Source organism: Bombyx mori, chromosome 3 (assembly GCF_030269925.1).
Source record: "Bombyx mori chromosome 3, ASM3026992v2".
Classification (NCBI taxonomy): Eukaryota; Metazoa; Arthropoda; class Insecta; order Lepidoptera; family Bombycidae; genus Bombyx; species Bombyx mori.
The window spans coordinates 12,306,111-12,330,144 of NC_085109.1; the positions used below are offsets into that span (position 1 = coordinate 12,306,111).

The following is a 24,034-nucleotide window of genomic DNA, read 5'->3' on the forward strand; positions in this document are numbered from 1 at the left end:
TCACAGCGCTCCAGGCCTTTTTCACTCATATTCCACATCCTTATACACTTCCAATAAGTTAGTAATTTTTTTTCTACACTAGAAATTCTCTAGAAATCTTATATATGGCAAGACAACGTTTGCCGGGTCAGCTAGTAATAATATATTATATGCTTTTGTTTACCTGCTTACAATATTGAATACAAATTTGAATATGTTGTAATCGTTTTTCGAACTATATTCGAAAGCTTCTCTGGAATAATTGGTTATAGTTATGCGAAATGTAATTAACACTTTATTTTTGTAGTGGTGATAAATCTTTCAAACGTCGTAGGCTAATTAATAGGTATGACGTTTGATGTTAATGTATAAAGTTATACATAACATTGCGTTCACGAATGACTTCCTTGAAGGAAGAAGGCCTTATTCACACCTTGTAATAGAATTAAATAAAAAAATGTACTGCGGTTTCACCTTTGGAAAATTTTGTTAGAATTAAATTAAGAAATAGGGCTAGCTCCACGTTAAGTTAGCTACAAGAGTATACTGTATACAAGAATAGGGGTGGTCGCATTCTTGGTAAGGATCACAGTAACCTGTCAACGCTAAGCTTGAAGTCGTCGTGGCCTAAAAGATAAGACCTCCGGTGTATTCGTATCTAGCGATGCAACATTGTTCGAATCCCGCAGGCGGGTACCAATTTTTCTTATGAATTACGTACTTATCAAAATATGTTCACGATTGACTTCCAAGGTGAAGGAATAACACCGTGTAATAAAAATCAAACCCTAAAAACTATAATTTGCGTAATTACTGGTGGTAGGACGTCTTGTTAGTCGGCACGGGTAGGTACCACCACCCTGCCTATCTGCCGTGAAGCAGTACCTAATGCGTTTCGATGTGGGGCAGTCCTTGTAACTATACTGAGACCTTAGAACTCATATCTCAAGGTGGGTGGTGGCATTTACGGCGTAGATGTCCATGGACTCCGGTAACCATTTAACATCAGGTGGGCTGTGAGCTTGTCCACCGATCTAAGCAATAAATAAATAAAAAATGGTTTCTGAGTCCGACCACCAATATAAAACAGTGGAATCTTTAGGCCGCATGCTATATTCAGTTTAGCGAAAAAAATAATCATCTATATGGAATTTTAATCATGAAAATTCATCTTGACTACGGAAGGAGCCCTCCGTTTTGTGTAAGTAAACTGGGTTAAGTATAGCACAGCGTACAGCTTGATGTTCATTACGAGTACTCACGGTTAGGCACTTCGCTTAGTGTACTGCTTATTAGATATTCACCTGGGAATTAGCAAATAGCAAGATAGGGAAAGTTAATTTAATATAAAGACTAAGAACACTACGAAGATAAGACACGCACCACCCAGTGATCAGATTAGATGTTCATCTATCTATCTTCTTCTTCTATATAATATATAAAAATGAATTGCTATTTGTTAGTCTCGCTAAAACTCGAGCACGGCTGGACCGATTTGGCTAATTTTGATCTTGAATTATTTGTGGAAGTCCAGAGAAGGTTTAAAAGGGAGATAAATATGAAAATGCTCGGAATTAAATAAAAATAACAATTTTGTTTTCCCTTTGATGTGTCCCCCGTCGGACGGATTCCTTTTGTTTGTTTTAAGTTTATTTTATACAAAAGTTTAGTTCTTTAATTTATCGATTGAGGCACTACGAAATCTGGCGGGACAGCTAGTTATTAACTAAAAGTCTAGTTTCGCTAATTAGTTCTTGGACATCCATTTTCTTTATGTTATCTAATGAAAATAGATCATACATACGTAAGTAGCGGTGGCTATCCTACAGTACATATCCTATAAGATAAGAAAATTTGAAGAGAAGTTTGCGTCAACAAACCGCAAATAGCATTCGGACCGTCGCCTAAATAAATCGCTATCTCGGTGTGTAGTAGATTCTCCGTTTGTAATTTTCCCCAAATATACAAATAACAAATTAATTAGACACACAATTAAAACAAGCTTTGCGGTTAATTAATCGTTTCGGATACTTTACGTTCACGCTGATAACTCTTAAATTAAAATAAAAATGCTATTCAATAAGATCAACTTTGTAATAATTCGAATAATTCAACGTGCCGTATATATCCTGAGAGACGTCGACGTTTAAAATCTAAATGACCTCAAATTGCAAAAAGAGATTAACATACGGAAGGAGATCTCGATTTTTTATTCAATAGTTATGAATTTGATCTTGAATTAATTTGAAAATAAAATTCGCAAGCACAAGCCCAAGGACTATCGTTAAATAGGTCTTTTATTATATAAACAGTTTTGAAGCCGCAGTGATCGTGACGTTTTGCACGAGAAACCTACGCGGGGCATATGATGAGCAGCATATCTGCATTTTCAGTTTCACACAAAATCGTCATAAGGCCGTAGATTTCCTACCTCAAATGCTTCCGTATTCTACACAGTTCGCACGATTGTGACAATTGTGTAATATTGTAACAACAACCGATTGGTTGTTGTCACAATATTACTATTTATTATAGGTACTTTTCTGTATTAATCACGCAATGGAGCGAGGTAAAACCCGCCAGCTCAGTTTATATCTCGGCACACTTATCAAGGCAACGTGTGCGCTTTCGCCCTCGTGATCCTGCTTGCCCAATCAGCTGGATGCGTAATTGCATATAGGAGAGATGAAACTAGATCAAATCGCTACGAAGCAAAGGTTCTTGTGAAGGAATTATGATATACGACGCCCATGACACGATTTGAGAGTAGAGTTTTATGGTCCAATTTGGTTGTGAATTACAAATATAGTAAGTAAACAACAAAACTATGTATCATTTGTATAATCTAAGCACAAAAATACAATGGACGCTCTTATCGCAGTCATCGGTTGGACGTGAATAATGGAAAAAAACACATTAAGGTCCACCATTAAATGAAATTATGATTTTAAATTCCTGAAGTTTCGAAATTGTCGTAAACACCGAAGTATTCGTATATAGTTTCAAAATTTTTCAGTAGTATCTTACAGAAATGTTGTTACATGATTGAAATTTAAGCGGAAACGGCTATTAAGCTCGAATCGTATGTATCGAAATTCGTAACAATGTAGTTACCCATGCATCAGCCCGCTGATTTTCTCGCTCGATCTTCTCAGCGGGTCACGATTTCGATCCGGTAGTAGATTCATTCGCGAAGCAGCTGCCTTTTTTTTATTGCTTAGATGGTTGGACGAGCTCACAGCCCACCTGGTGTTAAAGTGGTTACTGGAGCCCGTAGACATCCACAACGTAAATGCGCCACCCACCTTGAGATATAAGTTCTAAGGTCTCACGTATAGTTTCAACGGCTACCCCACCCTTCAAACCGAAATGCATTACTTCTTCACGGTAGAAACAGGCAGGGTGGTGGTACCCACCCGCGCGGACTCACAAGAGGTCCTACCACCAGTAAGACAAGCCCTTGAGTTGTTAGGTCTCCTTTGTAGGCGCTCGGGCAGCTGTTAGCAAATTGCACCCCTCCTGGCTGAGCCTTTGCTCGCCCACCTGCCCTAATGAAACTGGAGAGAGGCCTCCCTCAAACCTAAAAAAACGATGTAGTTAAACGTCAAAAAATATTTTTTTGTAATTTTCTGTATTTTATCCGGCATCATCATCATCATAATTATTGGAAGTCGTTGCACAAAGTTTTAAACGCGCATGCGAATATAATTTGAGTTTTTTTTTTCTTCGAGACAAAGTATGTACTTTATGATCGATAACGTTTGTGTTAACAAACCAAATACATATTTAGCGAGACGTTGTACACTTGAGATAACAATATAAATGATAATAATATGTAATTAAATTTGTTTTTTTTTTTTTATATTTTGTATCTCGAAAGTGTAACGACCCCTGTGACCGGACAATATCAAGCTTAGATTGTAATCCTTAAATATATTCTTGATAAGAGCAAAATAAATCTTCTATACACGTGTAATTAAAATTACTTTTTCCTGTACCAGTGTACTAAAAAGTCAATAGTTATAGTAAATGCACCCATCTAAGCAATAAAAAAAAAAAAAAATTATAATGAATATCGCCCTCCCCCTATAAATCTTGAAAGCAATATAATTTCCCAACTGAAAACATACATAGATAGATATTTTTCTCTGATTATTCTACGTAATCATTTCGTTTTTTTTTTCAGTCCTTTTTCTTTGTTTGCTGGTTGATAACGTATAATAAAGCCTGCAATATTCAGCGACATCGCGCCATGATGTTATCAGAGATAAAAAACGTGTTTGTTTATTGTCTAAATCCAACGTAAACAATGCTATTTCTGCCGCGAAACATACAAACTATCGTTGTACCGATGCAGATTAAATTTTTTTTCTCGATGTAGCCACTTGAATTCTCAATTGTTGTGTTTGTGGGGTCTAATGTAACTGTTGAATATGGAGTGGGCCGACGAATCTAATAAAAGTCAATTTAAAAAAACAAAATCATACTGACATTTGCATTATGAGACTATTATTAACTATTTGATTATTTACATTATAATATAGTCTACATTTTTTATAGTGAACATGTTATATTTTTCAACGTATAAATAACGTTATTACGTTCGATATTTTTATAAATCAACTAAGTATAGAAAACATAAATTAACGCATTTGGTACTGTGAGCTTGCTCGGATAGGTACTACTATACTGCTGATTTCTGCCGCGACGCAGTCGACTTACAGCATCAGTCACGCATTGCACGACTGAGTAGCTCGCCGGATCTTCTCAGTGGGTCGCGTTTCCGATCCGGTGGTAGATTCTGTGAAGCGCTGCTCTTGCTAGGGCCAGTGTTAGCAACACTCCCGCTTTGAGCTCCGTGAGCTCACCTGCATGTTAAGGAGAAGCGGAAATAGCCTCTCAAGGCTATCAGCATAGGTAGAAAAAAAACGACGTAATAATATGAAATGTAGGTTAAAAAATTGTAAAATGATTAAGTATTACAACAACAACCACCACACAGTAAAAACTTAACTATATATTTTATAATCACCGAAATGACTTCACTAAATTCGTATACATATAATCAACACAAGGAAGCCATCATCGCGCTGTAATTATTTGCGAAACAAGTTTCGCGCGTCAGCTTCTATGTATTTTAAGATATGTTTTACGCTGTCGTCACAAAATCGTGTAACACGTCTTAAGAAATTCTTCGTTTGATCCTACTAATATATTTATACTCAAGTTTCTTAGTATAAATCGCTACAATTAAATTGGGTAGTTTTCGACCTCAAAGTTGGCGTACATAACTAAACATGAAAACTGATTGTGTTTAACTCTGACCATTTTTGATGGCGATGTGGTTGCGGTTGTCCTCTTGCGAAGTCGAATTAGGAAAATATCGTGTAATAGAAATCGAGCCCGGTTTATAAAATTATTTATGGTAAAGCGTATGAGATGAGAGAAACCGAGGATCGTGCTCGGTGCCGTGCAATTAAAGAGGTCTATCTCACCAGTGGACTGCTATAGGTTTATGATGATGATCATAATGATGAAAGCGTATTTATTGTAAGGCCGAACTCGCTTACCGTTAGGTACCACCGCTATACCATCTCTGCCGCAAAGCTCTTGTACATTAAAGTATGAATGGTAAGACGGAATAGCTGATGTAGGTTTAAATATTAGAAAACATTTATTTCGAGAAAGCGGCGCGATACGAAAAGCATCTTGTGGCCCCCGGTAACTATGTACATAGTCGATCCTGCGGACCGAACCGTAAATAACATGTCATTTCGGATCCTCCAGATCCACTATCGTGGTTTTTAGGTCGAACTCGTCGCTTGTGACGAAGGCTTCGGTGAGTAAAATTAACCCTCAGATACACAGCCCACAGTTTCTCGCCGGATATTCTCAGTGGGTCGCGTTTCCGATCCGGTAGTAAAATTTTCGAAGCACTACTCTAGCTAGGACTACTGTTAACAAATTCACCAGGTTAGAGCCCCGTGAACTCGCCTACTCGTTCGGTCTAAAATGATCCCTTGAGATCACTAGAATAGGAAGGGAAAAAAAGAAGGAAACATTATAACAATGTCTGAGTGAAGACGTATCATGATCTCCAGTACATTATGTGTCTTGCTTTGATAATTATTGTTTTTGAAATAAATAAATACAAGACAATGGAGACTTAAACCTCTTGTCTCAGGGCGGGTGATCATATTTACTTTGTACTACCGGTAACCACATAGCATCAGATAGGACTAGGTGATTAATATTACCATTCTAGATATTATGGAATACCTAGAGTACTTTATGTAATAATGATACCGTATTAATATTACCATTCTAGATATTATGGAATACCTAGAGTACTTTATGTAATATTTTTACCGTTACCACAAATATATTTTTTATTTTTATAAACCATTTTTTTGTTATCGGTCATCTAAAACATATCCTTGAACATTGAACATTTCAACTGTTAACAAAAAGTAATGATGAACAACGTATAAGATTACTAAGACTTGTAAGGTCGTGCAAAATTAATGTAAAAAAGTCTTCCCACCTAGTAAAAAGCTGTTATGAAGAGACTATAATTAAAGTATTGTTATTAATTATTTTGGAAGTATTTAATGGCGTTACCTGACTGATTTGATCGGTAACATTCAAAAGCATTCAAAACAGAAGTTCGCAAATGAATCTTCATCTTTGGTGTTGGTGTAACGAGCCCGCAATTATACGAAAAAAAAACTGTGTAGATTAAAGTAATCTTTGAGGTTTTAATCTTGGAGGTTCAAATACTTATTTATTATATTTTATTTTTATTTATTTATAGTTTAGCAACATGTTATACATCAGCACAGAACATTACAGGTATCATATACATTGATTTCACACTAAATGCTAACACAATTACAGGTACCGACTGCATGCATTTATAAAAAAAAGCGGTTCGTTGTATAACATAAAAGAAGCTATATATAATATTACATGAAAACCTTTAATTAATACACATTTACTGCCAAATACGCTACTACTTAATTGAAAAAGCTAATTGTGCAAGGTTGTAGACCCTCGTCTACTTTTTTTTTCCCTGAAGGCAGACAAGCATACGGCCCACCTAATGGTGAGTGGTTACCGTCGCCCATGGACTTCAGCAATGCCAGGGGCAGAGCCAAGCCGCTGTCTACCGTACTTATGTATTAACCTGCTGAAATAATTGGGTAGAGCTAGTATAAATGCAAATCATGTTTACAAACGTATACGTATTCCGGTGGTTTGATCTTGAATTCTGTCGGTGGTGAAGTCGGGCTCGTTGCCAGGGTAAACAATTTTAACTTCATTCGAATATAAACTCTACGTAGTAAACATAAGACCGTTTTTGCATTGTATCGATAAAACCGGTGTATGGTGGTTGCGGTGTATGGCTAATGTTTACTTTTGATCAGTAGCCCAAGCACGAAAATTTTACGAATTCGTAACGTTAACGTATCGAGCCCTCGATACGTTAACGTTACTCCGCAGCACGAACAACATTTTGCCAACTATCGTAAGCTCGATTCGAATACGTTAGTGACGTCATCCTAACGTAAGTAGGGACGGTCCTTGTGGAATGAAATGATTATCATATGGAATTAATGATTCGTTCGGAAACTTAACCAAGTTGTCATTTTATTTTAAACTTTTGAATTTACGGTTTATTTAATTAAAAAATAATTAACTAGTGCATACAAAGTGAAGTACATATGAAGACAGATATTTAGGAACATGATATGACATTAAAATCGAAGGAATAAAATAGTGTCTTGGATATCAAAACAAAAAAATTCGGATTCCGAACGAATCCACTTGATATCGGCCAAGGCTAAGTTTGTTTATGTTTGCTTTAGTTCTTGTGAAGAGCGAAAGTGTTTCATTGTTTTTATTAATTTAGTACTTATTTTTGAAGATTTGCCTATTTAAATATGAGAACTAGCCACTCACAGTATTTAACAATGGTAGAATTTATGGAAGCGTAAGTACTTATAAAGTTCTAATTTATTAGAAAAGTTTTATTAACTCAAGTGTTTCAGTCAATATTTATGAAATGTGCCATACAATTTATATTCCAGAAATGGAGATTTATCAAAACCATCAGGCGGTCCACGAGGTCGCAATTTTATACAGATGAAGTGGAAAGAGTTAACGGCATTACTAAATAGCGATTCTTCAGGAGATCCTAAGAGTGAGGACAAATGGCGTAAGGTATGTCAAGTGTTAACTCAAGGGACGCTATTTTTTTCTGCTGAAGCACTTGACTGAATCTACTAACTTTGTTATTAATTTTCTTGTTTAGAAATTCTAATTTAATGTTTGTTTGTTAATTAAGGTGTGGAGTGATTATAAGAATAATTGCAAGAAAAAGTGTGCTAAAATTAATAGAGCTGCTAGTGGCACTGGTGGCGGACCAGCGCTCCATTTATTATTGACTGACCAAGAACAAAGGGTCATGCAGATAATTGGAGTGCAGGCAGCTACTGGCATGGAGATAAAAGAAGCTGGGTTTCCACAAGTTAGCTATACTTTACATTTCAATTGTGCAATAAATATTGCATGTAGTAAGTATTTTTTTTTTTATTTCAGGAAGAAATTTCAACTGAGATGCCAAATACTCAAATTATTTTAAAGGAACCGGAAATAGGTGCGTAGCCCTTTTAATTTTAGATTTATTGAAGTTCATTGTTTCTTAATACTGTATCTTTATACATAAAATAAGAAGGATATCACAGCTGTGATATCTATGAACCTAAATGAGACTAATTGTATAAACTGGCTTATTACATATTGGAATAATTTATAGATTGGAATGCTCCTAGCACAAGCAGCCAACCAACAGTGGCTCCACCACCACCAACTGAGGCTCCCCCTCCAGTCATTAACGAGGAAGAGGAGTGGAACCCTCCGCCGCAGAAAAAAAGAAAAAACAATTTAACAAAAATGTTTTTAGATATAGACAGAAAGGCAAGGGAGTATGCTTCAGAGCGTGATAGGGTATATGAGGAATTAGAAAGAGATCGGTTGAGAGTTAGAGAATTTGAGGTACGTGAAAGAGTAAGACAGAGAGATGAAGAGCTACGGATGCAGGGTCAATGGCTGGAATTTATGAAAGAGGCAATGGAAGCTTTTGTGAGGTTTATGGAGAGAAAGTCTTAAGTTAAGCTTAATTACTATATTTTTTTACCAACTACTTTTATTTTACCAATTACTTAATTATTTTATTTTATTTTATTTTACCAATTACTTAATTATAATTACCAATTACTATATTTTTTACAAAATTAATAAACAAAAGTAAAATTATGTATGAAGTCTATTAATTTTATCTGCTAAAATACTTCTTATAGCTCTACCCCTAATTAACCCATCTCCTGTAGTATTCTCTTGAAAAATATGTTCAGATATTGTCATAGCCAAATTGGGGTTTTCAATCTCTGCTGGTTCTGGTTCAGGTACGTTGAACTCAATGGCTAAGTTGTGCAATACACAGCATGCTGTTATGATTTTTGCACATTTTACTGGAGCATAGTGTAATGTGCGATCCTTACACAAACAACGCCATCGGTTTTTTAGTCGCCCAAAAGTATTTTCAATAGCTACCCTGGTCCTTCCATGAACTGCTGTATATTTATAAGCTGGAGTTCCCTCAACAGCATCTAAAATTGGTGTCATCAACCAGGGTCGCTGTGGATAACCAGAATCACCTGGAATTTATAAAAAAAACCTAGTTAAAATAAATTAAACTTAGTCTGAATATTTGTAAAGGTTATTAGTAAAATATTACCTAACAACCACACTTGCTCGTTATTTCGATGTAAGCTCTGCATATAATTGTTGACCACGCTATTTTCCCAAATAAAAGCGTCGTGGGTGGCTCCTCCGTATTTCGCATTTACGTTTAAAATACGACAATCACTATCACAAATCTAAAATTGAAGAAAAATCATTACATCAGTTTTTCATTTTCTATTTTACTTCATTTGGACACGCCGGCGGAGCTGTGCTTACCATTTGCACATTTAATGAATGGAAATGCTTTCTACTATAATATAAATGTTCGACTTCTTTTTTGGGTGTGAAAATATGGAAATGACATCCATCAATGCATCCTATAACTCCTGGGAAACCATACTTTGCAAAAAATCTGTAAGGTAAAAACAAACAATTGGTACTGGTGGTAGGAACTCTTGTGAGTCCGCGCGGGTAGGTACCACCGCCCCGCCTATTTCTGCCGTGAAGCAGTAATGCGTTTCGGTTTGAAGGGTGGGGCAGCCGTTGTAACTATACTTGAGACCTTAGAACTTATATCTCAAGGTGGGTGGCGCATTTACGTTGTAGATGTCTATGGGCTCCAGTAACCACTTAACAGCAGGTGGGCTGTGAGCTCGTCCACCCATCTAAGCAATAAAAAAAATAAAAATAACAATACTACTTTGTAGTCATAAGTTTACGCCAAATCGTGATAATATAAAAATGAATGTTTGTAATAAAATTATATAGTTCACACTTACTTGTTTTTATTACATCTCTATCAGCTCTGGCATAAGGAAATTTTATGAAAGTATTTAAAATTGCAGGAGTTACAAGAGCATCTGTTACTTCCTTCACACATTTGCTAACAGTCGTTTGGCCCAAATATTTAGCCATTCCCACTAAGCGTTGGTAAGATCCAGTGGCATAAAAAGATAGCGCACAAAGAACCTGAAATGTTTGAATTTTATGTTACATTTAAGCTTTTCTCACAATAGAGACTTGGCACTGCCCTTAGCATTGCTAACATACATGAGCGAGCGAGCGAGTGAGTTACCACTTACCATCATGTGGGCCGTATGCTCGTCTACCTACTGAGATAATAAAAACAAACTTACCTTAAGTTCCAAACTTATCCTGGAACTTCCTTTTAAAGATGTTTTTTGCTTAAGTTGATTACAAAGAAACTTGAATGATTCTTTATTCAACCGGTATCTATTTTTGAATTCCGCGTCATTTATGTCCACAGGATTATTTTTCTTTCTCAGAGCAACTCTGCGTGTAATTTCTCTATAAGTAATAAAACCAATTGATTCTCAATTAATTTATGTTTAAAAAATATTAGAATATAACACGATTGACTGAAGTAGGTACTTACCTAACTTCTCTTGATGAATATTCTTCATTTTCAAGTAAACTTGCAGCAACAAAATAATATAAGGGACTACGCTCGTACAACGGTGGTCTTTGCATTTTGCGCAATTTATTAAAATTAATTGTATATAAGAACTAACTAAAGTGATAAGAAAACACTATTATTTATAAAAAATTACTTATAAAATAAAAACATGGATAAAATTATATTTAAACACGTTACGAAACCTTTCTCACCAACAAATCTTAAGTGAATAAAGTTTCGACAATACTCGATACCCAGCCTTCGAAATTTACATTACCGTACGTCAAAACAGTGTTCGTGCTCGCAATTATAGCGTTTCATTGTTTATATGGTTCAAGTATCGTTTACGTGACGATACGATTGCGATACGAAATTTGTTCGTGCTACCAAAATTAGTTCCTTTTACGTACGATAGGGGCGCTGTACGAATCTCATACAAATATAATTCGATAACGTTACGAATACATTTTCGCAAGTTATTCGTGCTAGGGCTACAGATGAAATCATACTTGTTATGTTCAGAGGCTCTGGGAAATATGCTTAATGTAGTATAAATTAAATGTTATTTGTGATTTTTTCGAAAATTTTATAATTTTTAATTGCAAATATGACCTTGTAGCACAGGATGTACAGTATACATATATGTAGTAGAAGACGTGTTGGTAGAATGGTACTGTATGATCAACAATGCGTCACTGCCATTTTACTTCGGATCAGTAATAGTTTTTAAGCTGTAGGTACTTCTATAGGATATAATGTTATAAAAATAAAAGTCTGTGTATATATGATTAACAGATTAAATTTCGCACATACATAGTTTCTATCTTTATTAACACAGGATATATTTTAGCAAGGTTCCTTTTGTCTAAGCGACAGACTTTTGAGAGTAGGTACGCACACTGGAAATAGCCAGAACGGGAAATATTCACAATTTTGTCCAGTAGCATGTAATTGTAACGCTAGAATACAGAGCCTGATTGGTACTCGTAGTAATCAGACAGCGTCATGGGATTAATTGAAAAGAGACCGGCGCGCCGCTTTTTATTAATATTAAAATGTCGGGCCTCTATTGATGTTGTCTCAAATGTCTTGAAAATAAATCCAAACTACAGCAAGGGACGATTAATTAAGATCGTTGTCTAGTATAAGAAGCCATTGTAGTTAGTAGACCGCATCTTTATCGCAAAATTAACATCTGAAATGCAAAGTGTCAAACTCAATGCTGGGTTAGGACAACCAGAATCATAAAGGTCTAGTTAACCAAGGAATAGTTAGACATGGTTGTATCTTTTGCATTGAAAATTTCCTTTAAGCCATGGAATGCCATGGAAAGAGATCCGACCTAAGAATAGTTAGACTGCCTTTTATTAATTCCACACTCAGCAACTAAGTGATCGATTGAATTTCTGCTCCACACAGCAACGAAGGATTATTGGTAAATAATCATTCGTAAAATAAAATAATAAATAAAGTTTCAGAATGGCGGCCCAAATATTCGCGTTTCATGAGTCAGACGCGTTCCAGTAGGTACCACGAAACATTAGACGACAACGCTAATATAACCTGACCGAGTGAAACGCTCGTTAGTTTAGTATTACATGTATATAATATAACTTTTGATTGAATTTGCGATTATATTATTATGTTTTTGATTGAATTGTCGCTACGTAATAACGTAACTTAGTAGAAGTTCTGTGTTTACAACATTCTTCTCGTGACTGTGGTTATAGTCGTTGCTATTTGCAAACTCCAACAATAAATTATATAGTCTGAAAACAATTTGACAATGTACCTAACTGGTATCGTTTTTATATTTATTATGCCACATGTGTACACAACTTACCAATAAATTAATTATAAAAACTTTTTTATATTTTATCTTTTGTTTTTGAACAATCACATTTCTTTTCTCCTGTATAATATGCAAATATCAAATAAAGACACAGCTACGTGAATTTGATTAATGAATACAGATAATTATTACGCCCCACCCCCCCCCCCCGCCCCCGCCCCAGCGATTAAATTAAGATAAACAATAAAAAAATATTTTTGATGCGTTATCTCACGTGACCTCGTGGTAAGAATGACTAATTGGGCCAATACGATCCAGTATTTTCCCAGTTTTTTATGAGTCGTACATATACTTGATTAATATAATTTGATTAATTATCTATATATAAGTACTTATAGTGTCGCGCGCGAATAAGTAGCGGTTTTACTTTGTATCTGGTAAATTGTTCTGCTCATAAATTTTTTGGCCGGTTTTCCTTCGCCAAGTTAAACTAATAAATACTTCATCTATACTTAATATTATAAAGAGGAAAGATTTGTTTGTTTGTTTGTTTGTTTCGAATAGGCTCCGAAACTACTGGACCGATTTGAAAAATTCTTTTTCCATTAGAAGCCGACATTGTCCCTGATGAACATAGGCTACTTTTTTAAAAAAAAAAAAATTTTTGTTTTTTTTTGTTTCATGTGTGTTTTAATGTTTCCGAAGCGAAGCGAGGGCGGGTCGCTAGTTTTAATAATATAATAAATTAATGTACTTGCCATTGTAAATTGAAAGAATGGCAGACGACCCTTCTAGAAAAAGTTTTGTTTGTTATAATGTAATTTCGTGAAGCACGGTCTCGCTTTGGCTCTCGCTTATTTTGTGAAAATCACCGATATTTCGGACTTTTCTCGTGGTTCACCCACAGATGTCTTTGGTAAAACTTTGTCCTGGCAATTGCGAGTACAGCTAATATGAAATCCGATAAATTGGTCGGACCGTTCTCGAGTGATGCTCTCTCACACACGTGGCAATTGTTTTAAATCAAATATAGATTGGCGTTTTACCAATACAGAGTGTATTGCCTCGGCTAACTTTTATTTTTATTATTTTATTGCTTAAATGGGTGGATGAGCTCACAGCGCACCTGGTGTTAAGTGGTTATTGGAGCCCGTAGATATCTACGAGGTAAATGAGCCACCCACCTTGAGATATAAGTTCTAAGGTCTCAAGTATAGTTACAGCGGCTACGCCACCCTTCAAACCGAAACGCATTACTGCTTCACGGCAGAAATAGGCAGGGTGGTGGTACCTACCCGCGCGGACTTACAAGAGGTCCTACCACCAGTAAAAGTATTCCTGTCGACACTGGAAAGGACTAAGACTAATTATTTCGTTACGATTTTCTTGTCCCTTTCGAGACGTTCTATACTTTTACTGATTAAAAATGAACACGTATCTATTATGTCAACATAATTATTGGTATGTAATCAATTGTGCAGTATTGACCGTCGTTCGAAGGTCACTCGTCTTCCATTAGTTCTGGTCGTAGTTCAGTTACATAATTGAGGCCGCATTACTAAAACGTGTTCCGAAGTTCGGATTATGGTTTGACCGGTTTTAGAAGACTTTGTCCAGAATGCTTTGTGACCTCTATTAAGTCACCTTGATGTGCGTTCCGACAACGGTTGCTGCTCGCTGTGTTATTGAGGAAGGATGGCTCTAATGCACATCTGGCTATTAAAATAATGATGATAATATGTTGATTTCATACAATTGAATTTGAATTAAAATAAGGGATATTTGTATCAGGATACTAACATAATTTACAGTAAACAGAAATTAGAAAACATTTCATAATTGTTTCTTTAAATCTAATACATTAGAAAAAGCACACTGACGAACGTACAAAATCATTCTCCAAATTAAACTCCGTCTACCAGTAGAACATTATATCAAAATCCGGGATTATTTTTTAATTTCAGTTACGATCTTTTTTCAAATAACGTACTAGTTAAAAAGATTTAAAATAAAAATAAAATAATGTATAGCAGTCAGTGTTTATCAACAGATAAATTCAGAGATTCTGAAACTCTTTGGGAAGATACTCCTTTTCTAAAATACCCTATAGTCAAATCATTTTAAAAATTCCAATTCCACTTTTTTTCCATTAATACAAAATATTACCAATTTAAATAAACTTTGCGCTTAGTTAAGTCGTCGGTAGGTCGGAAATCGTCCCCTTTGAGAATCCCTACATTAAATCAACAAACCTACCGAATTTATAATAAATTAGTCTACATTTTGAATTTTGCACAATTTTTTATAATGACGAAGTTAAGGGTATGAAATTTCGTTGAAGGAAAATTGTTATGTGAACAGCGTTCCATGGCCGTAATATGAGGTCAGGCCACGGTCGACTCTAGGCAATATTCTAATGTTGTTTAAAGTGGTCAAAATAGGCAGGCAAGCTTAAAATCCACGTTACCACAGTCCTATAGGCTTTATACAGCGTAAATACAAACTTACACTGTCTATTTTATTGTAACGAACAACGTCTTTCTACTACTATTTAAGCAGTAACGCTTTATCTGTTTGGTGGCAGACATGGACAAGGTGTTGATGCCTAGCCATGTGAACTCTCGAACTCATGAACTCGTCACCATTATGTGTATGCGACAAAAATGGCGAAATTTATCTATAACACAACATGTTGTTATTACTGTAATTTCGGAACAAAGTACCCAATGATGATTTCTGTTTTAATGTATAAATATACGTAATCGAACAAAGAATATCCTATTAAGAGTACTGCTTGAGCAGATTAACTGCCCCATCAACCTTATTTTGATACCAACAGTATTTACAGTAAGGCTTTGGAATGAGTAGTAAATTTGCAGAAATATCTACACTAAAAGTATAATTGGCATGCAAAGACCGAGCAATAATGTCACGACCAAGCCCATACTCAGAACTTGTACTAATTTTGTGTCAATAAAACCGTGATAAGATACAGCGCAGGTGTCAAGTTTTGTTAAACGTGTGTCGATTGTTTGATAATGATGTACATGAGTGGGCTTTAGTATAGTATGCGTCATTCGATTAGTGTTCTTAGATATCAGTTTTGCGCCTGGCTTTCTGGTATTTTCCGCGTCCTAGAGTAGTAGTTCTTTGAATAAAATATAAACCTGGTCTGTTAGTATTTCTTTTGTGCATACAATTCGTGGAAATAACACGAAACGTCTGAAAACGATATAGTGAAACTTGTTTTATATACGTAAATACATAAATGACGCAAGCACTTATACGGTGTGAATTGGTCAATAAATGTGATATGTAAAATTATATAATTCTTTTTATTATTATAAAATGTAGGGCTTTGGTACATTTAGGTGTCCCTGATACCTATATTGGGGACATCTGCCTAATGGTCGAATTAGGTACCGCTTGTTGGGTCAAACTTCTAAGGATATTTACAAGATTCCCATTGGACTGTTAGTAGAAATATGTTGAGTAACGCGTGACCTAGAGAAACTGCTTTAAATATTATATGTCTTAAATGTATGTAAAACAATCAGCTAGAGGTTGACAAGGACTTAGCTTTGGACTGCACATGTGTAAAAATTTGAGCCACAATTATAAATTTACAAATGGCCAATGTTAAAATGCTAATATGTATGTATTTGTTGCTTTGGTCAAAAATGCAACCTTTTTCGTGATCGATCGTTTAAATGTATAAATTTTTATTGTTATGTCCTCTAAATTGATCTGTATGATTCTGGTTTTTTGTCTGTCTCTCTTTACTCGGCTTAGACGAGTGGGTCTCCACTGTTACAAATTTTTGTAATACATACAATAATTTGAATTTTAGTCGCGGTTTATAGGACGACATCTAGGTATTTTCAGAAAGTCAAATAAGAACTTGTTATTTTAAATATGCAGATTAACACCAAAAGAATAGGTCATGGCTAAAGTGTCGACCTCATTGTAATGGCTCGTGGCACTTCATATGTTAAACATAAACATAGTTTTTGTACAAAGTATAAACTTGTATGATTGACAATATTTTTGTTGCATACATCGGTAGACGATCTCACGGCCCATCGTCGGTAATCTCAGCTGTCACCCACCGATGTCTATAGGCATCATATTGTAGATCTAGCCAAGTATATGCCTGGAGACATAAGGCGGAATACTCAGTTGTGTTGCGAATATACTATTGATTTTGGTTCAAAGTAGACAGATCGGTGGTATTGTACCTATGCGGACTCATATCACACCCTACATCAGTAAATGCTATAGTAGTATGCTGCAACAATACCCTTGAACGCTGTTGCTGGTGAGCCACTTAATTGCCATGAACATGAGCGGGAAGAGTGAGTACATGGTGTTGCTATTCTGGGCAGTCATACAGCCAAAATTATAACAACATTTAAACATTAATAAAAGAGTAACAGTGCTTGGACCGAGCGAAGGCGAATAGTTCACTTTATTACGCGTCAAACATAAAAAATCTTAAGTGTTACTTTGCATTTTATTGTAGATCAAAGTATCCTATGTGCTAAAAAAATATTCGCATATATATTTTTTTTTCAGGAGGTAATTTTTTTTTTTATTTCTCGAAAACTACATTTATACAACTTTGCAACTACGATATAGTAGATTCACCTAATATTAGTCGTCTAAAAAACAAGATACAGACAAGGCGTATTATATGTTATATATTTGCGGAGGACTGTTTATACTCCACGCTTGTAATAATACTACAACGCAATAGTTTTAGTTCTGAATGTGTCTCGTTAAACATATCTACAAAAATACATACATATACTACCTACCTATGTTTGGCGATAACAATTAATATACTATGTCGATTTCATAATCTCTAATATTAATATAATCTTTATAAGAGTCTGTCTTGTAATTTTCAAGTGAAAACTAACCACTTTTGATAAACTTTAAGAGTGAAGATTTTACTTTATCTAGGTAGGTGTATTTGAAGAGACAGAAGAGACATATCCATTGTTTTATAAATTTCATTTCAATATATAATACAGACGGTTGTACTTAATGGTTTTTCTCTTAAAATGGCGACATTTCATCATTCTTGAATTTCTGTAGTATTTATTTTCTCGTAAAACGTATTGACACGCTCATTAGGCGTGCACGGACATTCAACGAACCTAAAACAAAAAAAAATGTTACTGTCATCATTTTTTTAATACGAGTCGTTCACTATTTATACTACTAGTTCATTATTTATCAAACACGACAACCTCATTGTGTCATATAACTTTGAAATGGCATCAGTGTTTCACATTACAAACAAGTTATGATTCACGGTAAAAAACTTGTGACGTCACCGGCTGTCATCCGTTGGACGTACACAAAACAGATAGCCGTTCCGGTAAAATCGCAAGTGTGATATCATTGTCACTCGATGACTTGGTATCAAGCCAGCGACTCTCTTAACATCGATCACGTTTGTCCGCAGTTTGTCACGTGTGTATCTTGATTGTAAAGAAACGTGGTGGAGATGATTGCAAAGAAAAACAAAGCATTGAATATGTTTTATCAGTAGAATTGAGTCGTTTTATCAGTAGAATTGAGTCGTGCTATTTGCAGTTATTTATGTTTTATAGTCTTTATATGCAGATCACACGACCCAGCTAATGATAACAGATGCTCATAGATATCAACAATTACAGGGGATAAGTGCGCTGTTATCAAAAAAAAATTGGATTCCGATGCAGATTAGCTACCTTCATATCAACTTAGTTGCAAGGGACGAACCTTTTCCGAAAACGATAAATTGTAGTGATGATTGTTGGCTATTCCTGAAAGGAGCGTATTCTAAAAATTAGGTTTTACGAAAAAAAAATCCACATCTCTGTATTTGTCGAATAATATCATAATTTTTTATTTAAATGCTTTTTCTGCAACACTGAGAATTCTCTAAAAAATGTTTGTATATTATATCGATTATATAAATTGGCAGATGAGCTCATGGTCGGCCAACTTAACATGATATTTCTGGTACTTTCATGTAGTGTATTCTAGGGCCGTGTTTTTAATTAGACTTATTTGTGTTGCGATAAATAACGTTGAGTCGGTATCCTTGAAGCGGTTTGCTAGCGCATAGTTAGTTTCGTGTTCGTTTTACGACTTAGGTTCTTTGTTGTTGCAAATTGTTTACGTTTTTAATTACCCATATTGATGATTTTACTGTGCTCAACATGTTGTTTCATGTATTCCTTATTAAGTGCCGACTACGTGGAATCCAATGCAAGATTTTTATTCAAACAAAATTAATGCATTGTTATGTTATTTATAGAGTTTTACATAAACACAGTAGGACTGATTTGATAAAACGCGACAATACATTGATGATATGCAAATGTCACGCCATTACCTATTGATGTGAAATTTGGCACTTCCTTCCCCGTTCTAATTATAAATACAGATTGGCTACTAGAAATAAAATTTATAATTATTTATTTACATAAAGTATCGTTCATAAAGGCATCCGGCCGCTTGATAACCTTCAGGTCAGTGAGTATAGAGTTGTAATTATTGTACGGATTTTGCGTCTAACAAAGACGCGTCTTTCATCTCTCGGATGAGTCGTTAAATCATAAAATGATTCCTTCATCTTATCGAAATGTAATAAATTATTTTCGGTGTGTGAAATTATCTGTTTGATTATTTTTTTTAACGTATTTAAATAGAAAAGAAGGAGCTTGTGCTCAGTTAGAGGCGTATATTTTTAATATATTTGTAACACGAATACTCCACTAAAATATTACCGATTTTGTTGATTCTGGTTTGAATCGATACCCAATAAAATTGAGTTCTTTATTAAAATGAACGCAATGAACTTCTCGGTCCTTCTTATTTGTCGCCATTACACGACATGCTATCGTATGATATCATCTGTATTCAGTGAATTACGAAATCAAAGTAATCAGTGTATTTTGTTATAAAATTAAAATATAATTAAAAATAATTTATTTGGTTCTATAATTTTGTGTTTTAATACTCGTACTTTAATGACAGTGAGATTATGGCCATCTCGATTGTAAATAGTCATCGTCATTTTTATAAATCTTACAATAATGGGTGGGAAGACCAGACCGTCGTTCACTTGGTGTTTAGTAGCAAGCGGTGGTTATATCAGGTTGAAGTCTCAATTGTTTTATGTAGCGACTATCGTACATTTTAGTTTACCCGTAGTTACGCCTGGTACCCTGGTACGCATAAATGCTTTACAACAGACTATTTCTGCATTAGTACCTACCACCGTGATCTTTTAATGTTCTACAATCAGTGATTACCCTTTCTTTGCTTTAATTTTTGTTACTCGTGCGTTTAATTCTTTTATCGTGGAGAGTGGTCGTGAACACGGATTAGATACGTTACTCACAGACATTGAAGCCTTAGCCCACAGGAGTCAAATCGTAGAATCATGGTTGAATACGGACATCTGGAACGTCGCATGCTTAGGGCATCCGTTTTTTTGTGTTTTTTTATTGCTTAGAAGGGTGGACGAGCTCACAGTCCACCTGATGTTAAGTGGTTACTGGAGCCCATAGACATCCACAATGTAAATGCGCCACCCACCTTGAGAGATATAAGTTCTAAGATCTCAAGTATAGTTACAACGGCTGCCCCACCCTTCAAACCGAAACGCATTACTGCTTCACGACAGAAATAGGCACGGTGATGGTACCTACCCGCGCGGACTCACAAGAGGTCCTACCACCAGTAAATGTCTAGAATTGTTTATTCTATGTCTAGAATAAATATAATTAAAAAAAAACATGTTTGTTTACAGAAAATAATTGAGCAATATTGTCCCGAGATAGCCAAAGGAGGTTATTCGTGCTGCAATTACGAACAACTGAACCAGCTCAAAGTGAATATCGCCCTTGCGGAAAATTTGCTGGGGAGATGCCCGACGTGCTTTCAGAACTTTTTGAAGCCGATCTGTGGAATGGCCTGCGCCGTCGATCAGAGCAAATACTTGAAGCCAGTTCAAACAGAACAGTTCAACGGTGAGTTGCATTTTTGTTTGTTCTGATCAAATTATGTAATTGAATTTGGTAAGCGCACGCTTCCAGATTTTTTTTTATTGCTTAGGTGGGTGAACTAGCTCACAGCCCATCTGGTGTTAAGTGGTTACTGGAGCCCATAGATATCCACAAATTTACCACCCACCTTGAGATATAAGTTCTAAGGTCTCAAGTATAGTTACAACGGCTGCCCCCACCCTTCAAACCGAAACGCATTACTGCTTCACGGCAGAAATAGGCAGGGTGGTGTACCCACCCGCGTGGACTCACAAGAGGTCCTACCACCAGTAATATCCAAGCTGAATGCATTAATGGATCCACATGTTCAACGAGAAGATATAACTTTAAAAATGTACTTTCAGACAATTTATAGAGTTCTGATTGATAAATAATGTTTTTCCAAATTTTCCAACTTGTCTTTATTTCAGGTTCTGTTTGGATAATATCTATAAAATTGTTTTTATTCATTTCAAGGTACACATCGCAGGATATCTGAGATCGATTACTACCTGAGTAAAACTTTCATGGATGGCATCTACAACTCATGCTCTGAGGTAAGTTCTTATTGTTATTGAAATGGTTGAGTACGGACAAAATTTATTCAATACATTTCCAAAGTGGACCTTTGACAGTTTTGGAATTCTATTCTATAACTCTCTTCAGTGAAATGAAGAAGTCATTGGGTATAAGGCAAACTGTCAACGCACAAGAATTCTAGTATCAAAGTCTGATTGATGACTATACTATCTTTTTACTACTTGATCAGGAAGAAGAAATTTTTAGTATTTTTTTTAGTTCGGTTTGGAAGACTTTTCAGATTCTTTAAAGAACTTTTAAAAAAGTATTGAAATATCTTATTTATAATTCGTCGCATTTGAGGAGTTACTGCCATAACCCTGCCTGCCTTTTGCCACAAAATAAGCACGTAATCTGTTGAAAGGGCAGGAAACCATATATCATGTTTCCTATGGACGAAGCAACAGTTATCTTTGAAACTGTGAAGTTTTTATTTTTTTATTTTTTATTGCTTAGATGGCTGGACGAGCTCACAGCCCACCTGGTGCTAAGTGGTTACTGGAGCCTATAGACATTTACAACGTAAATGCGCCACCCACCTTGAGATAAGTTCTAAAGTCTCAAGTATAGTTACAACGGTTGCCCCGCCCTTCAAACCGAAACGCATTACTGCTTCACGGCAGAATTAGGCAGGGCGGTGGTACCTACCCGCGCGGACTCACAAGAGGTCCTACCACCAGTAAAAAGTACTCTTATCCTGTATTCAAGGCGGATTGGGATGACAATGGTAACTAAAGCGTATTTCTAAAGACGCTATAATTAGATAAACCGACCTAACGGAAACTTAAAAATGTGGAGGTGAAGCTATAGTGTATTTTTTCCTTTATAATTTTAGGTTAAGCTTACGTCAACAAACGAGCGATCCATAAAGGTGATGTGCGGTCAGTGGGGAGACGCGTGCTCGGCGCAACGTTGGTTCGATAACATGGGGGACGCTTCCAACTATCAAGTGCCCTTCCAGATTAACTATAAGGCCACTGACGTGCCCGTCGATGGGTACACGCCCTACGCTCCGATAGCCGAGCCCTGCAATGTCGGAACGAAGGTGATTATTGCAATTTCTAAACGTAGCCAAAACGATTATTATTATTTATTTTTTTATTGCCCTTGTAGGCAGACGAGCATACGGCCCACCTGATGGTGAGTGGTTACCGTCGGCCATGGACTTCAGCAATGCCAGGGGCAGAGCCAAGCCGCTGCCTACCGGGCCAAGCCGCTGCCTACCGACTGCCGGATTAATCTATAATACTTTATTATCATTATTATTGTTACGCGCTCGGGTTCGAGATAAATAAAACTTTCACCGAAATACAAATTAAAACTCTATTTAATACTCAGAACACTTAAAGAAAGCTTTAGTCTAAAGCAAATCAGCGAAAAAAAACGTTTGCTGATTCGCTTCGAGTAGATCCGATTACTAACTGCCTTCATGTCATATCTGCAACGCTTTTATAGGCAACACCACAAGTCTACTATTATCGAGAACATTTCCGGTAGTACTAGACGTTTCGATATGTATTTCCGCTATTTCATAATAGATGGCGTTACACTTCTCGAACGTTCTCGACATTACTAGTTCTTTTGATGTTCGTTTTTGCTATTTGATGACAGATGGCGTTACTTTTTTCGGCGTAATATTATTATCGAAATCGACGTAATTTGTCATCACAGAATTATGCAATTGTTGTACAATAAACCACTTGCGATATTTGGTAAAGCCCGTTTTGCTTAATGCCTCTCAATATACCGCTATTTTAAGCGTTTTATAGTTTTGACTTGTTGGTTGTGATTTAGTCATAATAATATCAGCAAATTGTTTTTCTTAATTTTACTGGAAGATGTCTAAAAATAGGCTATATATACTTTCACGGATCAAGGTATTTGCAATACTAATTTATGAACGATCGCTTGGATATGGTGAGAGGGTAGTTTGTCCGTGTCTGTAAGCCGATGTGTTCCCCCAGGGCATGCCGGGCTGCTCGTGCCTGGACTGCGAGGCGTCGTGCCCCGCGCCCCCGCCGCGCCCCCCGCCCCCGCAGCCGTTCTCCATCGCGGGCTTCGACGGCTACGCAATCGTCATGACCATCGTATTCTGTATCTTCTCGACGCTGTTCCTCACGGGCGTCTTCTGTTGCAATCAAACCGAAAACCTCGTTGGTGAGTACTCTCTACCTTTCGTAATTAAAGTTGAATTTCGATTGGCAATTTTATTGTTAATTATTATTATATGGTGTTTGGAATATATTACCATATTACTATTTAGTGGAATCATGTATTTATCGCATCCAAACCATGCATTTAGAATTAAAGTTTTTTAATACCTATAATTCATTATTTCCTTATTCTCATGTGTAATAAAGGTGAAGGAGTAGACTCCCTTTTAATATTAGCTTTATAATATATCATGTATGTGCAATCAGGGTCATTCAAAAAGATTACGATAAATTGGTCTTCATAGTACAATGCTTGGCT

The 24,034-nt window shown here is 36.0% G+C and overlaps 2 protein-coding genes and 1 long non-coding RNA gene across 10 annotated transcripts in view; 2 read left to right on the plus strand and 1 right to left on the minus strand.

Moving 5' to 3' along the window:
• Positions 1-24,034, plus strand: part of LOC101742149 (NPC intracellular cholesterol transporter 1) — a 69,335-nt gene that overhangs the window by 11,825 nt on the left and 33,476 nt on the right. For all 8 annotated transcript variants that reach the window (XM_038020182.2, XM_038020177.2, XM_038020184.2 and 5 more), the window contains exons 3-6: positions 20,749-20,968; positions 21,461-21,540; positions 22,398-22,607; positions 23,527-23,719. In XM_038020182.2, the coding sequence (XP_037876110.1) occupies positions 20,749-20,968; positions 21,461-21,540; positions 22,398-22,607; positions 23,527-23,719 (703 nt within the window). The remainder of the gene's footprint in view (positions 1-20,748; positions 20,969-21,460; positions 21,541-22,397; positions 22,608-23,526; positions 23,720-24,034) is intronic.
• LOC119631232 (uncharacterized) lies at positions 1,115-9,298 on the plus strand. The gene is made up of 5 exons (XM_038021900.2): positions 1,115-7,972; positions 8,070-8,202; positions 8,327-8,509; positions 8,581-8,638; positions 8,798-9,298. The coding sequence occupies exons 1-5, from the start codon at positions 7,923-7,925 to the stop codon at positions 9,148-9,150; spliced, it is 777 nt and encodes a 258-aa protein (XP_037877828.2). The 5' UTR covers positions 1,115-7,922; the 3' UTR covers positions 9,151-9,298.
• On the minus strand, positions 9,152-13,082 carry LOC119630536 (uncharacterized). Its single transcript, XR_009977077.1, has 6 exons — positions 12,987-13,082; positions 10,863-12,338; positions 10,506-10,695; positions 10,003-10,138; positions 9,779-9,920; positions 9,152-9,698 (listed from the first exon to the last, which is right to left on the minus strand). It is a non-coding gene; the product is annotated as an uncharacterized LOC119630536 (long non-coding RNA).

Coding starts and splice junctions, on each gene's coding strand:
- LOC119631232 (XM_038021900.2), top strand. CDS start 7,923: ATGAGAACTAGCCACTCACAGTATTTAACAATGGTAGAATTTATGGAA. Junction 7,973..8,069: donor ATGGTAGAATTTATGGAAGC/GTAAGTACTTAT, acceptor TTTATATTCCAG/AAATGGAGATTTATCAAAAC. Junction 8,639..8,797: donor TTTAAAGGAACCGGAAATAG/GTGCGTAGCCCT, acceptor AATAATTTATAG/ATTGGAATGCTCCTAGCACA.